This window comes from Callionymus lyra, chromosome 8 (genome assembly GCF_982586985.1).
Source record: "Callionymus lyra chromosome 8, fCalLyr1.hap1.1, whole genome shotgun sequence".
Classification (NCBI taxonomy): domain Eukaryota; kingdom Metazoa; phylum Chordata; class Actinopteri; order Syngnathiformes; family Callionymidae; genus Callionymus; species Callionymus lyra.
The window spans coordinates 5636403-5653123 of NC_141825.1; the positions used below are offsets into that span (position 1 = coordinate 5636403).

At 37.3% G+C, this 16721-nt stretch overlaps 1 protein-coding gene across 1 annotated transcript; it reads left to right on the top strand.

Moving 5' to 3' along the window:
* The first annotated feature begins 5780 nt into the window (after window positions 1-5780).
* avpr1aa (arginine vasopressin receptor 1Aa) lies at window positions 5781-10787 on the top strand. Its single transcript, XM_087797298.1, has 3 exons — window positions 5781-6740; window positions 7961-8295; window positions 9962-10787. Exons 1-2 carry the CDS (start codon window positions 5816-5818, stop codon window positions 8239-8241), a joined length of 1206 nt encoding a protein of 401 aa, XP_087653424.1. The 5' UTR covers window positions 5781-5815; the 3' UTR covers window positions 8242-8295; window positions 9962-10787.
* Window positions 10788-16721: the final 5934 nt, after the last annotated feature.

Sequence of the window (16721 nt, forward strand, 5' to 3'; positions counted from 1 at the left end):
TGAAGGAGTCAGTAGATCATCAAACACGGAGATCGTTCCAAAGCTTAGGAGCAACAGTCTGGAAGGATTTCTCTCCTCTGGTCCTGAAGCGTGTTCAGGAACCATCAGTAGATTCTGATCCACAGACCTCAGAGCCCGAGCTGGGGTGTAAGTCTGGATCAGATCACTGATGGAAGGTCTGACCATGAATAGATCTGAAAGTAAGAACCAGAATTTTAAAATGGATCCTGAAAGAAAGAAGAGTTTTAAGGATCGGATAAAAGTGAGTTCTTCTACTAGAGCAGCTCAGAATTTTGTATGAACTGCAGGCGAGACAGATCTTTCTTGTTTCGACACCAAAATAAACTGTTACAATAGTCTAAACGAGAAGACAAACACATGGATTATAAGCTCTAAATAATAATAATGCGAGCTAAGCTAACCTACGACAATAGTATATTGTACATACCCGCCTTTGATCGAATAGTAAAAACTTCTCCGGGTAACACTTGTGCGTCTGATGATCGTGAAAACTTACCGACAGCCCACATCGAAGAGATCAACACATTCGAGCCTTTCTTGCAGGTTCTGATCGGCATCTGATCGGCTTTTAAGGGGCGTCCCATTTCTAAGTGACTAAATGAGCCTCCATCCTTAGTTTTGAGGACCAGCTTTAGTGATAGAGGAACCCCGTAGAGGAGAGAAATTGGGCCCCTATTGTCTTTGCCTAGCTCCAAGAGATACGATTATAGCTTCACGCTAGCAAGTATAGCTACACTGGTTAAGATTTTGTATTTTTGCTGATGAAAATCTCCATAATAATAAAGTCACATATACTTCATGTACTTTCACGTTAAATAAAAGGGAACAAGTAATTAGGTCACGCTCCAGGTAAAGTCGGTACAGTTGGGTTTTTTTCCGTGGCGTCGTTGTGTAACTGTGTACTCTGTACAGATTCTCAGCATTGTAAAGCATAACGCGGTGTTTACTCTTGTCCAGATTTATCTGTTCCCCCCGAGGCCCGAGAGCACAGCGGCGCATAAAACTCACAGAAGGACGCGGCGTTGGCTCGTCTCATAACTCGGTCTGTAAACAGGGAATTAAAGCGTTTGTTTGCCTCGACATTATACGACTTCATCAGGGAGGCAAACAGAGACGAGGCTTCGGGACCCACCGAGCAAATCCTCGCTGGATCTTCTTCTGATCCGGAAAAACCCCCAGATATTTGAGAGGAAATGTTGGCTTTGATAAACACAAATGAAGATGCGTCTTGTTCTCAAACCAATGCTGGAATTTTTAGTATTTTTTAATTCATTAAAAATACAATTTGAAGACTTTTTTGAATGAACGAATCAAGTATATATTCACGCAATTTTTAAAAATAGATTCAAAGACGTTTTATTTATATTTTTGTCTTTCAAAGTTATTTCTTGCAAATATTATACATAAAAAGGGATAAAATACAACTTATAATATTTATCGCACCATTATTGTCATATATTTAGCCATTTCTTTTGTGATTAAATTTGTTTTTTTGTGTCTTTCAGAAATGATTTTACTATAATTCCTTTTATTTTTTATCCATGTATTGGTTTTCCTCTGGTTGTATTTTTACTCGTTGACCTCCAGTGACCTTTAGTAAGAGATGTGTGGCAGTGACATCATGACAGACGAGGTGTCGCAGACGTGACCCAGATGGCGTGAAGCTAAAGTGGCGGCGGGCGGCGCCGTGTTGGAGCGACTGATATTAAAGAGGCCAGTGACGTTGATAAAGTTTGTGAGAGTGAAAGTTATATAAGAAAATATTGTTTGTTGAAATACATTATATTTGAGTCAAAATTCGAAAAATATTGTTTGTTGTTGTTTACCTTTTTTATATTCGTATTTATTTATATTTCAGAATGACAGAATACTTTATTTAATTTTTCTATTTAATTTTCTTGTAACGTGAGGGTTTTTTTGTTCATTACTTTTACAGAACGATCAATAGTGCTTTTGTGTAGAAACACAAAGAAAATGTTGTTAAGCAAGATACTTCAAAAACAAATTGTACTACAATCAAAAACAAAAGTTGCTTCAATCCAAAAAAAAGTTGATTGAATAAAAAAAGTTACTTCAATAAAAAAAAAAGTTACTTCAATAAAAACAAGGAATTCGATCAAAAACAAAAAAACAAAAGTTGCTTCAACAAAAAAAATTACTTCAATCACACATTTTTTTTACATCAATCACAAAAAAAAGTTGCTTCATTAAAAAAATTAACTTAAATCAAAACCAAAAGTAACTTCAATCATAATAAAAAGTTGCTTCAATAAATAAAAGTTATTTAAATAAAAAAAACATTTTCAATCAAACAAAATGTTGCTTTAGTCAAGAAATGTATTGAAGTTATCTTTTTTGTGGCGGGGCCATATAATTAACATAATTAACAAAATTGCTGTATTTGCTGTGGATATTTGGTAAAAAAAAAACAATTTTATCAATCAATAAAGTTCTTCCTAACCTAACCTTACCCTATGGGTAGGACGTTTATGTCTTAATTATTAAATGACAAAATAATTTGCTTTAACCATCAGTAGATTCTGATCCACAGACCTCAGAGCCCGAGCTGGGGTGTAAGTCTGGATCAGATCACTGATGGAAGGTCTGACCATGAATAGATCTGAAAGTAAGAACCAGATTTTTAAATTGATCCTGAAAGAAACTGGCAGCCAGTGAAGAGTTTTTAAGGATCAGGGAAATGTGAGTTCTTCTACTAGAGCGGCTCAGAATTCTCGCTGCAGAGTTTAGTATCAACTGGAGGCGAGACAGCTTCTTCTCAAACAACAGGAAAAACAGAATCACTTCTGCCGCCTGTGACACAACGTGAGTTCCGGTTATTGACTCTGGTCGTCCAGGAGGACAAACAGCAGCCATTACAGAACATCATGTCTGCTGCAAAACAGGAGATGAAGCCCAACGTGGCCCACTTCCTGCCCTTGACCCGCGGAGCCGCCACAAGACGGAACCACAGGAAGTGTTAATGGGCCGTGATCACAACTGGCTGGAGGAGGAATTTGTAGACTGGAGCGTTTCCAGAGTGACGCCACAAAAACAAGCAAACACACACAAAAGAGTAGCTTTGAGAGTCACAACAACAACCATGGAGGAGCTGATCCTCATCTTCAATCTGTTTTTGTTGAAATATACTAAAGATATAAGATTGTATTTAAGAAGATCTTATTGTATATTAGTAAAACGTTTTAATGTAATAAAAATATGTTGTAATGATAATCTTAATAATAAATGTTTGTTATGAACATTGAAAAAATTAAATATTAATTTTTTTTTTTTAATTTTAATTGTGTTTCATTATTATTTCACAAAATCATTATCGAATTATATTACAAAAGAATGTAGAAATAATGGAAATTGTGTTTGTTTCTTGATTCAGTTTGTTTTTAAAATGACACTCAACAGAAAATGTGATGTAAAAATGATGAACAACATATGATTATTTGTTGTTTAACTAAAGAAATGGAAGATCATTAATTTAAAAATGTTTAACATAAATAAATATAATATAGAAATAACATATTACTTCGGAGCCATTGAAGTGAGCAGCAGTTTCAGAAACTAAGTGCCTTAAGTGACGCGAAGGTTGACGGAAATGAAAAGAGCAGCGTAAATAGAGAAGCTGGACGTCATAAAGATAACGTTCCTTCACCGTCAGATGATCCCAGATGTTCTTCTCCACGAGCTGGATCCACATGTTCACACACTGCACGGAGATGATCTGAAAATTGTGTAACTTCTGCACACGTCGCGTGTTGAGAATGAAGAAAGTTGTCAACGTTTTAAAGACCACTTCAGAGTTTTATTGAGTTAGTGTGAAAAAAGTTTATTTCCACATCTGGTGTGTTTGTTGTGCAACATTTTTGTCAACACACTCCCTTGTTTTGTGTGTCATGTGACCTCTGGTGGAGTGAGGAGAGAGAGAGGGTCCCGGTGAGGAGGGGGCTTCTTGCACACTGTAAAGAATGTGTGAGTCTTTGACTACAAACTAGCTATGTGTGTGTCTTTGGCTACACACTAGCTACTACCTCTCTACCTACCACACAACCTTCCTACTTAGCTTTTAACCGTCCAACCCACCTGTCTACTAAGCTTCATAACTACCTACTTAATAAAACCAAACAAATTACCAAAACTATAAAAATATAAAATGAAAACTATAAAACCAAGATCAATCAAGATTTTAAGAATCTAAAACCAACCAACTAACAATTAAATAAATAATAAAAATAAATGAAGAAGAAATAAGTAAACCTACAGCCTAACTGACTGGCTAACTAACCTTCTTAACTAAATAATAATTTTAAAAAAAGTTAGCAAACTAAAACAAACCAACTAACAATTAAACAAATATTTAAAATAAAAATAAATGAAGAAGAAATAAGTAAACCTACAGCCTAACTAACTGGCTAATTAACCTTCTTAACTAATTTTTTTTTAAAGTTAGCAAACTAAAACCAACCAACTAACTTAATAAATTAGCTAAAACAAACAAGCTAACTTAACTACCTCTCTGTCTATTTAATCTTCCTTACAACAAACCTAGCTACTAAATAAAACAAACCAAATATGTAAAACTATTCAACTAAATCCAACCAACAAATTAACAAACTAAAACCAACCAACTTACCAAAATGAATTTACTTAAAACAAACACGCTAGCTAACAACCTACTACTACAGTCTACTAACCTTCCTGTCTACTACCTACATCAATAAAACAAACCAAATAACTTTTTGAAAGAAGTAACTTTAACCAATAAATAACCTACTTAAACTAATAAACTAAAACCTACCAAACAAATAACTTGAGGTGATTAACTTACTAACTCAAAGCAACCCAAAAAATGAAATAATAATAAAACTAAAACTAATTTACTAAAATCAAACAAGCTAACTACCTACACTCCTTCTTAACCACCTAAATACCTGGTACAAAATAGAAAGAACCAAATAACTAAAAGTATTGAGTACTTGAAAAAAATTACCTGAAAAAAACAACAACAAAACAACTAACTAAAACCAAACAAAAAATAACCGTGCAATTAACTAGATAGCTAGTTTAGCTTATTAACTAACTAGCTAAACTAAAAGCATCAAACTCAAACTATATTAAGAAGTAACTTTAACTAACAAACAACCTACTTAAACTAAACCAATTAAACAAAAACCTACAAAACAAATAACTTGAGATGATTGACTTTCTAACTCAAAACTTCCTAAAACTAATTTACTATAATAAAACAAGCTAACTACCCACAAACCTTCCTAACCACCTTAATCCCTGGGTACGGAGTAGAAACAACCAAATAACTAAAAGTATTGATTACTTAAAATACCTAAAAAAAAACAACAACAAAACAACTAACTAAAACCAAACTAAAACTAATCATGCAATTAACTAAATTAGGCTAATTAATTAACTAGCAAAAAGCATCAAACTCAAACAAAATAAAGAACCAACAAATAACCTACTTTAAAAGATACACTAAAACCTACATAACAAATAATCAAATATGACCAACTTACTTATATCAACCAACAAATAACTTACTAACATAATTAACTGAAATAAAAGTATATTCTTCCATTAACTTCGTTACAATATCAAGTTTGTATCTTTCAAGTGTGATGTATTCTTTTCGGGTGACTTCTTGCAGCGGGCGCAGGCGCGCGCCCCTGAAGCTTTGAGTGACGTTTTAAAAGCAGCAGCGGCGGCTTCAGACCCTCACAGAGTTCGGAAGCGTTCGGAGGTGTTCGGAGGTCCAGCTCCCTCGCTCGCCATGCGCACCCTGGACCCCGCGCTGCTCCCGGACGGAGGCAACCAGACCTCCAGTCCCACCACCTTCGACCCCGCCCTGAACGGCAGCGACGACCACCTGAACGCCTCGGACCCGTTCGGGCGCGACGAGCATGTGGCCCAGATGGAGATCCTGGTCCTGAGCGTCACCTTCGTGGTGGCGGTGGTGGGGAACGTCAGCGTCCTGCTGGCCGTCTACAACACCAAGAAGAAGACCTCCAGGATGCACCTGTTCATCAAGCACCTGAGCCTGGCGGACCTGGTGGTGGCCTTCTTCCAGGTGCTCCCTCAGCTCTGCTGGGATGTCACGTTCCGCTTCTACGGTCCGGACCTTCTCTGCCGCGTGGTGAAGCACCTGCAGGTGACGGGCATGTTCGCGTCTACCTACATGATGGTGATGATGACCTTGGACCGCTACATCGCCATCTGCCACCCGCTGAAGACCCTGCAGCAGCCCACGCGGCGCTCCTACATGATGATCGTGTCCACGTGGGTCAGCAGTCTGGTCCTCAGCGCCCCGCAGCTCTTCATCTTCTCGCTCAGCAAGATCGGTTCCGATCCGGACGTGCACGACTGCTGGGCGCACTTCGTGCCGCCGTGGGGCGCTCGAGCCTACATCACGTGGATCACCGTGGGCATCTTCCTGGTGCCGGTGTCGATCCTGGTGACCTGCTACGGGTTCATCTGCTGGACCATCTGGAGGAACATCCGCTTCAAGAGGAGCCGCCGCGGGACCAGGAGCGGCTTGATCGGCAAGAGCTCGGTGAGCAGCGTCTCCACCATCTCCAGGGCCAAGCTCAGGACCGTGAAGATGACCTTCGTCATCGTGCTGGCCTACGTGGTCTGCTGGGCGCCTTTCTTCACCGTGCAGATGTGGTCGGTTTGGGACGAGAGCTTCACGTGGGCAGGTGAGCGCGCGCGAGGACCTGCGCGTAAAATCCACGCCAAGGTTTTTACGCGCGGAACCGAACACCGTTAGATCGATACGAACGGTTTTGTTTGCGACTCAAACACGGTTCCATTGATCGATTATTGCTCGCTATGATGTGTGTCTCGTAATGAAGGGATTATACTGTCTTGAATTTAAGAAGAAATTGTTAAATTATCACATGAAAAGTTTCAAAAATGTTCCTTTTTCTGGATGTTCCGATAACTTAAGTTCAGAAAAAAAACACTAGGAAAAATGAGAAAGACCCCGAAAGTGTTTGTGGGATTTTATTTATACTGAGATAAATTGACAAATTAACCAGACTACAAATTAATATATAAATTAAATATTTAAAATAATAAATTCAAACTACGGATGAATCGATGGATGGATGGATGGATGGAGTTGGAAATGGAAAAATAAATGATATCATGAATGATGAATGATATCAAATTATATTAAATTAAAATATGAATGACTAGATAGATGGAAAGTGGGACGACTTGGTGGATGAATCGATGCATGGACAGTTACATTTTAAAGCAATAGAAAAAAATTATACTATATATACTGTATATATTATTGTTTAAGAGTCTTTCAATATTTTCTAAACTACAAGTATTTTTAAAAACAGCTTCTTCAGTTTAAAAAATGAAATGTATTGTATTTTTAATTACATTTTAAATATGGAAGAAAGGTTTATATGAAGCCACCATTGTCACCTGTAAATCCAGCAAAACATAAATAAAAAAAAATAAAAAAAATAAAACATAATTAAAATTAAAGACCTGAGAAAATAATTATGTGACAACATGTATTAAAAATAAATGTAATTATGTAAAGTAAGTTACAAAACAAACAAAAAGTTATTTTACGCTTGTGCTCAGCCTTAAAATGTATTTATTTATCTTTTAAGTCCTTTTTTATTAGTCATTGATCCCACCCCTCTTTCCATCAATCTCTTTGGTTCCTCTTCCATCTGTCCTCCATGTTTGTGTCTCCATCCGTCTCCCTCGACCTCTGGTTGACCTCTGTGAATGTGATCCAGTGTATCGGGGGAACAGACAAACACCAGAAAACCATCATCATCTCTTGTGCAACATTCTTCGTTTCTACTCCTCCACCACGATTGGACTTGGCAGACGTTCTTCGTAGACCAGATGGTTGGCAGGACTTCTAATCCGTCTCTCTCCTCTCCAGACTCGGAGAACACGGTGGTGACTCTGGCGGCGCTGCTGGCCAGCCTCAACAGCTGCTGCAACCCCTGGATCTACATGATCTTCAGCGGCCATCTTCTCCAGGACTTCCTGCACTGCTTCTCCTTCTGCTACAAGACCAACCCCGACTTCAAGAAGGAGGACTCGGACAGCAGCATCCGCAGGACCACCTTGCTGACCAAGCTGAGCAACCGGAGCCCCTCCAACAGCACCGGCAACTGGAGGGAGCTGGACTCCCCCAAGACCTCCACCCAGGCGGAGTGATGGTGACGCCGCTCGCTTGACGTCGGGAGAGTGGAACCAGTCCAGGAGAGGAGGGTAAACAGAACCTCTGATTCTAACTCTTGTTTGTGTGATTGGTGCTGTCGGACTTCTCTGCTGACTGAATCCAGACGGTCCTGAGCAAAGAGGTGACGACCAAATCTGGCAATCTGGTCCAGAGCTAGCTTGTGATGCTAGCCTATAATGCTAACTTGTGATGCTAGCTTTTGATGCTAACTTGTAATGCTAGCTCATGATGCTGACTTGTGATGCTAGTTTGTGATGCCTGCTTGTGATGCTAGCCTATGATTCTAACTTCTAAAGCTAGCATGTTATGCTAGTTTGTGATGCTAGATTAGAATACTAGCTTGTGATGCTAGCCTATAATGCTAGCTTGTGATGCTAACTTGTGATGCTAGTTCATGATGCTGACTTGAAATACTAACTTGTGATGCTAGTTTATAATGCTAGCTTGTGATGCTAGATTATAATACTAGTTTGTGATGCTAGATTATAATACTAGCTTGTGATGCTAGCCTATAATGCTAGCTTGTGATGCTAACTTGTGATGCTAGCTCATGATGCTGACTTGAAATACTCACTTGTGATGCTATCTTATAATGCTAGCTTGTGATGCTAGATTATAATACTAGCTTGTGATGCTAGCCTATTATGCTATCTTGTGATGCTAACTTGTGATACTAGCTCATGAGGCTGACTTGTGATACTAACCTGTGATGCTATCTTATAATACTAGCTTGTGATGCTAGATTATGATACTAGCTTGTGATGCTAGCCTATAATGCTAGTTTGTGATACTAACTTGTGATGCTAGCTCATGATGCTGACTTGTGATGCTAACTTGTGATGCTTACTTGTGATGCTAACACAAATCTCCTCTTTAACTGGCTCGTAAATTTAATAGAAGCATGAGAAGTATCAGTTCAAGATCTGAGCAGAAATTGTTGAAGAAATTACCAAATTCAATTGAGATGATGCTGACTTGAAATACTCACTTGTGATGCTATCTTATAATGCTAGCTTGTGATGCTAGATTATAATACTAGCTTGTGATGCTAGCCTATTATGCTATCTTGTGATGCTAACTTGTGATACTAGCTCATGAGGCTGACTTGTGATACTAACCTGTGATGCTATCTTATAATACTAGCTTGTGATGCTAGATTATGATACTAGCTTGTGATGCTAGCCTATAATGCTAGTTTGTGATACTAACTTGTGATGCTAGCTCATGATGCTGACTTGTGATGCTAACTTGTGATGCTTACTTGTGATGCTAACACAAATCTCCTCTTTAACTGGCTCGTAAATTTAATAGAAGCATGAGAAGTATCAGTTCAAGATCTGAGCAGAAATTGTTGAAGAAATTACCAAATTCAATTGAGAATTTCTCCTAAATCAAAGTTAAACTTTGAGTAAAAAAAAACAACAACAAGATGGACGCCGTGTACGTTAACATCTGTAGGCTAATTTTAATGTGCCTGGGAAAGGTTAAGGATAAGTGTGTGAGTGTATGCAGACACAATCATGATTTTGGCTGACGCTAAACTCTAATAAGCGGCGATAACCCCCGGAAATTTCACAATGTGTGAGGGTCAGCAGATTAATGATGCATTTGTTTGGACGCGGCGTTTACACTGGGAAACGTTCCTTCTTCCTGGAATAGTTGCGAGAGTAACAACTGCTGACTCTCTCCCTGCAGAGCCACCGAACCCAGCTTCCTGTCGGAGATAGAGTCCACAAGGCAGCGCGGTCCAGAAAAACAACAGTCTCCGGGTAACCCGGGCAGCACAGCTTTCGTCCGCTCAGCTGCTTCCATGGCCACGGTCGAACCTGGAGCCCAGAAACATCTGGATGCCCCGTCACACAGGTGATGAATGTCGTCTTGGGTTTCAAACATTCCGAAGACTGAGGCCTCGCTTCCTGGACATCACGAAGTGCCACACGAACACTTGGACGCACGTCCAGATGTATCTTGGCATGTGTGTGTACAAAGTGTGTAAATAAGAGTAATATATGTGACAGCATGTTCTGCACACATTCAATCAACTGAAATAAGGAGATCGTGTTTGCTCCACACAAACATGGCGTTCTTCTCCACCGCACGAGTCTCTGGAGGATTTTTTTTCTTTCACAAAGTTGAACCATTTTTTATTCAAACATCTCGCCAGTCAAAGCAGGAAGAGCTGCCAGAAGTCTGGAATCCAGAGAGTGTGTAACCTCTCGGCGAGTGAGAACCAGCAGTCGTAGGATTATCAGAATATTTATTTTTACTTTACATTTTATGGTCAAACTCACAAAGAAAATATATCTGTTTAACCACACTTTTCATTTTTATATAATTACATACTAAGAAAATGTTTTCTTTCTTTGGTCAATTCATTATAATACATTTACATTCTCACAACCTTGAAAAAACAATATGAAAATGAAAACATAAAGATTCTTTGAAAAATAAATAAACGTGTTGGTTTTTTTTACTTTGGAGAATTATGTATATTTTGTGTGAAGGTACAAAGAATTCTAAACTCCTGGACTTAATAAAAATATATATGGAATGTTTTGTTCTTCTCGTTTTTAACATACAAAATATGGATGGATGGAATGATGGATGAATAGACGGGTGGAAGGATGAAGAGACTGAAGGATGGATGATTGGATGGAAAGGTAGATAATTAGATGGATGGACGAATAGATAGATGGAAAGATGGATGAATAATGTAGACGGATAAACAGATGGATGGATGGATATAAATATGGATTAATACCTTGAATAGACGAACAGATGGATGGAAAGATGGATGACTAGTTGGATGGATGAATGGATGGAAAGATGGATGAATATATGAAATAATTGATGGATGGATACTGTATAGATGAATTGATGAATACATGGATGGAAAGATAGTTGGATGAATATATGAACGTTTGGTGAATAGATGGATTAATGAATGATTGGATGAACTAATAAAACGGATGAATAGATTTATAGATGGATGGATACATGAATAGTTGGATGGATACATGAGTAGTTGGATGGATACATGAATAGTTGGATGGATACATGAGTAGTTGGATGGATACATGAATAATTGGATGGATATATGAATAGTTGGATGGGTACATGAATAGTTGGATGGATACATGAATAGTTGGATGGATACATGAATAGTTGGATGGATAAATAATAGTTGGATGGATACATGAATAGTTGGATGGATAAATTAATAGTTGGATGGATACATGAATGTATGGATGGATACATGAATAGTTGGATGGATACATGAATAGTTGGATGGATACATGAATAGTTGGATGGATACATGAATAGTTAAATGGATACATGAATAGTTGGATGGATAAATTAATAGTTGGATGGATACATGAATGTATGGATGGATGCATGAATAGTTGGATGGATACATGAATAATTGGATGGATACGTGAATGGGTGGATACATTAATGGTTGGATGGATACATGAATGGATGGATGGATACAGATATAGTTGGATGGATACATGAATGGATGGATGGGTACATGAATAGTTGGATGGATACATGAATAGTTGGATGGATACATGAATAGTTGGATGGATACATGAATAGTTGGATGGATAAATGAATAGTTGGATGGATGAATGAATGGATAGATACATGAATAGTTGGATGGATACATGGATAGCTGGATGGATAAATGAATAGTTGGATGGATACATCAATAATTGGATGGATAAATGAATAGTTGGATGGATACATGAATAGTTGGATGGATACATGAATAGTTGGATGGATACATCAATAATTGGATGGATAAATGAATAGTTGGATGGATACATGAATAGTTGGATGGATACATGAATAGTTGGATGGATACATGGATAGCTGGATGAATACATGAATGGATGTGAAGTGTTACCTCAGGATAAACAGAGTTGGGCAGAACTTAAGGTCTGAACAGTGTCTCGAGCAGGACTGACTTCACCACACGTGTCACTCATCGTGTTCTCAGTCCGACCAGAGGTTGTCGGTTCAAGTCTAGACTCGGCTTCTCTAGAAGGTTCAGATTCTGCAGCTCAGACACAAACGCTCGTCTAGGTTGATGCATGTCAACATGTGTGTGTCTTCATGTGTGTAGATCTGAAAAGAGTGAATCAAATCATATGTATTTGTCAGCATGAATCATGGGTAAAGTGTTGGTCACACTGAAGGTAAACAACATGTGTCTGAACTTCCTCATGCAGGTCACGTGACTCAGGAGCTCCACAGGTGACTCTTCACAGGAAATGGTTCAAAAATAAATCCAGGTTTTCTCATGAAAGACTCTGTGGATTCTGTTCTGGTTACAAGTCGTCATTGGGTCACTTCCAGGAAATCATTCAATTTAGCACACTCTGGACTAGATCACTTCCATGTGTCACCCCAGAATATCACTACACAGAGGGATCAATACAGTTTTACCTATCTATCTATCACCCCACAGTATCACTCCACTGTATCACTCCACTGTAACACATGTATCTTCATCATCTTCATCATCACCCTCATCTTCATCATCTCCATCATCTTCATCACTTTCATCTTCATCATCTTCATCTTCATCTTCATCATCTTCATCATCTTCATCATCTTCATCACTTTCATCTTCATCATCTTCATCAACTTCATCATCTTCATCATCTTCATCACTTTCATCTTCATCATCTTCATCAACTTCATCATCTTCATCATCTTCATCACTTTCATCTTCATCATCTTCATCATCTTCAGCTTCATCATCTTCATCATCTTCATCATCATCTTAATCATCTTCATCATCACCATCTCCATCATCTTCATCACTTTCATCTTCATCATCTTCATCACTTTCATCTTCATCATCTTCATCACCTTCATCTTCATCATCTTCATCTTCATCTTCATCTTCATCTTCATCATCTTCATCATCTTCATCATCTTCATCACCTTCATCTTCGTCATCTTCATCATCTTCATCATCATCCTCATCATCTCCATCATCTTCATCACTTTCATCTTCATCATCATCATCATCTTCATCATCGTCATCATCTTCATCACCTTCATCTTCATCATCTTCATAATCTTAATCATCTTCATCTTTATCATCTTCATCATCTTCATCATCTTCATCTTCATCATCTTCATCATCTTCATCATCTTCATCATCTCCATCATCTTCATCACCTTCATCTTCATCATCTTCATCATCTTCATCATCATCCTCATCATCTCCATCATCTTCATCACTTTCATCTTCATCATCGTCATCATCTTCATCATCTTCATCTTCATCATCTTCATCATCTTCATCATCTTCATCATCTTCATCACCTTCATCTTCATCATCTTCATCTTCATCTTCATCATCTTCATCATCTCCATCATCTTCATCACTTTCATCTTCATCATCTTCATCATCTTCATCATCTTCATCACCTTCATCTTCATCATCTTCATCATCTTCATCATCTTCATCTTCATCATCTTCATCATCTTTATCATCTTCATCTTCATCATCTTCATCATCTTCATCATCTCCATCATCTTCATCACCTTCATCTTCATCATCTTCATCATCTTCATCATCACATGCATACAGACCACCAGCCTCTACATCACAAGTCTGGAAGACCATAAACCCTGAACAAACTGATCTACTACGAGTCTTTCAGGAATGATGTCTTTTTGTAATTATTTTCACCTGAACTAACATGAAAATGTCTGACCATCAACCTTCACCTGCTCAGAATCAGCCGAGGGAAGGTTTTGTCTCCTGTGATCAGGATGAATGTCGTTCCTGTCAAAGAGACGCTCATCAGAGCTTCACCTTTATGGATGATTGAAGCTGCAGCTTCACCCACTGACGCTTGTTATTAAACCACAACATCAAATATTTACATCTGGGATCCATCAGGCATCAGGAGAAGGTCAGAGCCAGTGATTTATCAAACGAGGATACAGACCCTGGAGCAGTTTGGATAAACACTGACGGGTCATTTTCTGATGTCCTGAACTGTTGCTTTCCTCACACTTGATTGATCAGAGTGCTTGTAGTTTAGTTAGTATCTTGTACTTTTACTAATATTTCTACTACTGCTTTCACGACTTATACTCATACCACTACTACTTCAAATAATTATTTTACTACTAATTCTACTACTACTTATACCTATACTTTTTACTACTAATTCTACTACTACTTATACCTATACTCTTACTACAAATTCTACTACTACTTTTACTACTTATACTTATAATTGTACTTCTTCTACTTCTAATTCTCTCATTAGAACTACTTTTTCTACTTCTACTTATATTACTAATTCTTATACTACTTCTGCTACTTATTATTCGTGTACTACTTTTACTACTACATTTACATATACTAATACTTCTACTTCTATTACTATTCTACTACTTCTTCTTTTTCTTTTTCTTGTTCTTTTCAACCTTTTTTCAGTTTATTTTAATGTCTTTTTCCTTTATGCCATGATTTCAACTGTTTCAACACATTTACTTAAGTATTTCAGTTTACACATTCAGCAGATTAAGAATTCACACTGCAGTTAGCAAACCCGTGGAAGACTTAAACTCCATCTACATAGTTTAAACACTTCTTTATTTATTTTTTATCTCACTTCATCTTGTTTTATTCAGCTCTGGTTTTGTCACATCGTGGAAAAACTTTATATCGTGAGAAACAAGATAATATAGTTATCTGACATCCATTAACTATCCTGGTTACCTTAGTTAAGATGCAAGGGTCAATTAAACCTACAATAATTTGAGTTTTTGGACCCTTGGAGTAAACCAGTGTGTCCAGAGGAGAAGAGGATGTAAATTCATTTTTAGATTGATAATAATTCTGATATCTCCTGCTCCTGTGTTGTTCTCGGTGTTATTTTGACCTTTTAAGTATATATATATTTTTTAGTATTGTTTTGATTGTTTAAGCGCTTTGTGACCCTGGTCTAGAAAAGCGCTATATAAATATAAATGTATTACTTCCTTAATTACTTTAAATGAACAGAATTGAATACAGTATATGTTTTATTTTTCAAATGTAGCCATTAGTATGATTGTGCTGATTCAATATTTTGAGTTATTTATGTTTTTTAGGAACACAAAACAACACAAACAGGTAGCAACATGTGTTGTTATGATGATATCAATACTCCCTGGAGGCTCATAACCAAATGTTTTCCTCCAGTGATCGAGTTCAAAGGAGGTTATTTACTGATCCGTGCTGAAGGTCGTAACTGTGGGGCCCCTTCATGAGGTGTCACCCCCTCCCTCGCCACGGCCTGGAACCTTGTGCACATTAACACACTTGGATTCTAACTACAGCCCACTGAGGTGTCGGCAGGTTTACTTTGGCGTCGAAGAACATTCTGACTTTTAAAAATATTTTTCACTCATTTCTCCCAGTTTCACACCTTTTCGACACGTTGTATTCGTTCATGGAACCATGTTGTTTATCTAAAACAACTTAGCCAATACATTATGACCAACCCCAGCAACCAGGTCGAGAAGTCAGTGTTTATGTATTTATCATCTGGGTTGCACAGGTATGTAGACTGTCGCAGCTTCTCGGGGTAAAAGGCTAGAATAGTTGTACGTTTTATAATGACCTTTCCATGTTTATTTGTCTGTTTTAATTCATTCATTGTTTGTACCTTTACTTCCTATATATATTAATATATATTTTAATTATATGTTTACACATATTTTCTTTGAAAATAAAAAATATAAATACACATATATAGAAATATAAACAAACCGAACATCCTCGATATAAGCCCGGTTGTGGTAAAAAAATAAATAAAAGCAAAACACTAACGTATACTACACGCATTTTTTATATTTTAAATATTGTTTGAATAATAAGCTTATACATTTTAAAATCTTAATATAAATACATTATGAAGTATGTTATAATAATATTTTTATTTACAAACATTTACGGCGATCATCGTGATCGTGGAATGAGTAGACTTGCGGTAGTTTCTGCTGCTCTAGCGACATCTGCTGGTCGTACACTGGCAGGAGAAGAAAAAGCAGGATTTTTAATAGTAAGAAAGTAAATTTGATTTGTCACTCAAAGTATTTCTTTTTTGTCAAGCTTCTGTAGACATGATTAAAAAAAAAAAGCTTCTTATTTATGTTCAGGACGATGTTTTAACTTACTTTCAAAGTACGAATAACAATAGTAAGTAAGTAAGTAAGTAATATTTATTTATATAGCGCTTTTCGAGACCAGGGTCACAACAACAATGTGATGGTTCTTCCAGTTTATTTATGTGAAAGTATTTGAATTATTTTTAAATGACTGTTGACCATTCAAATCTAAAAAACAATTTAATGTAAATCAGCAATAGTGTAAAGCAATGATAATCATTGATACTGATTATATTATTTCAATAAAATTGGTTAATATGAAGTC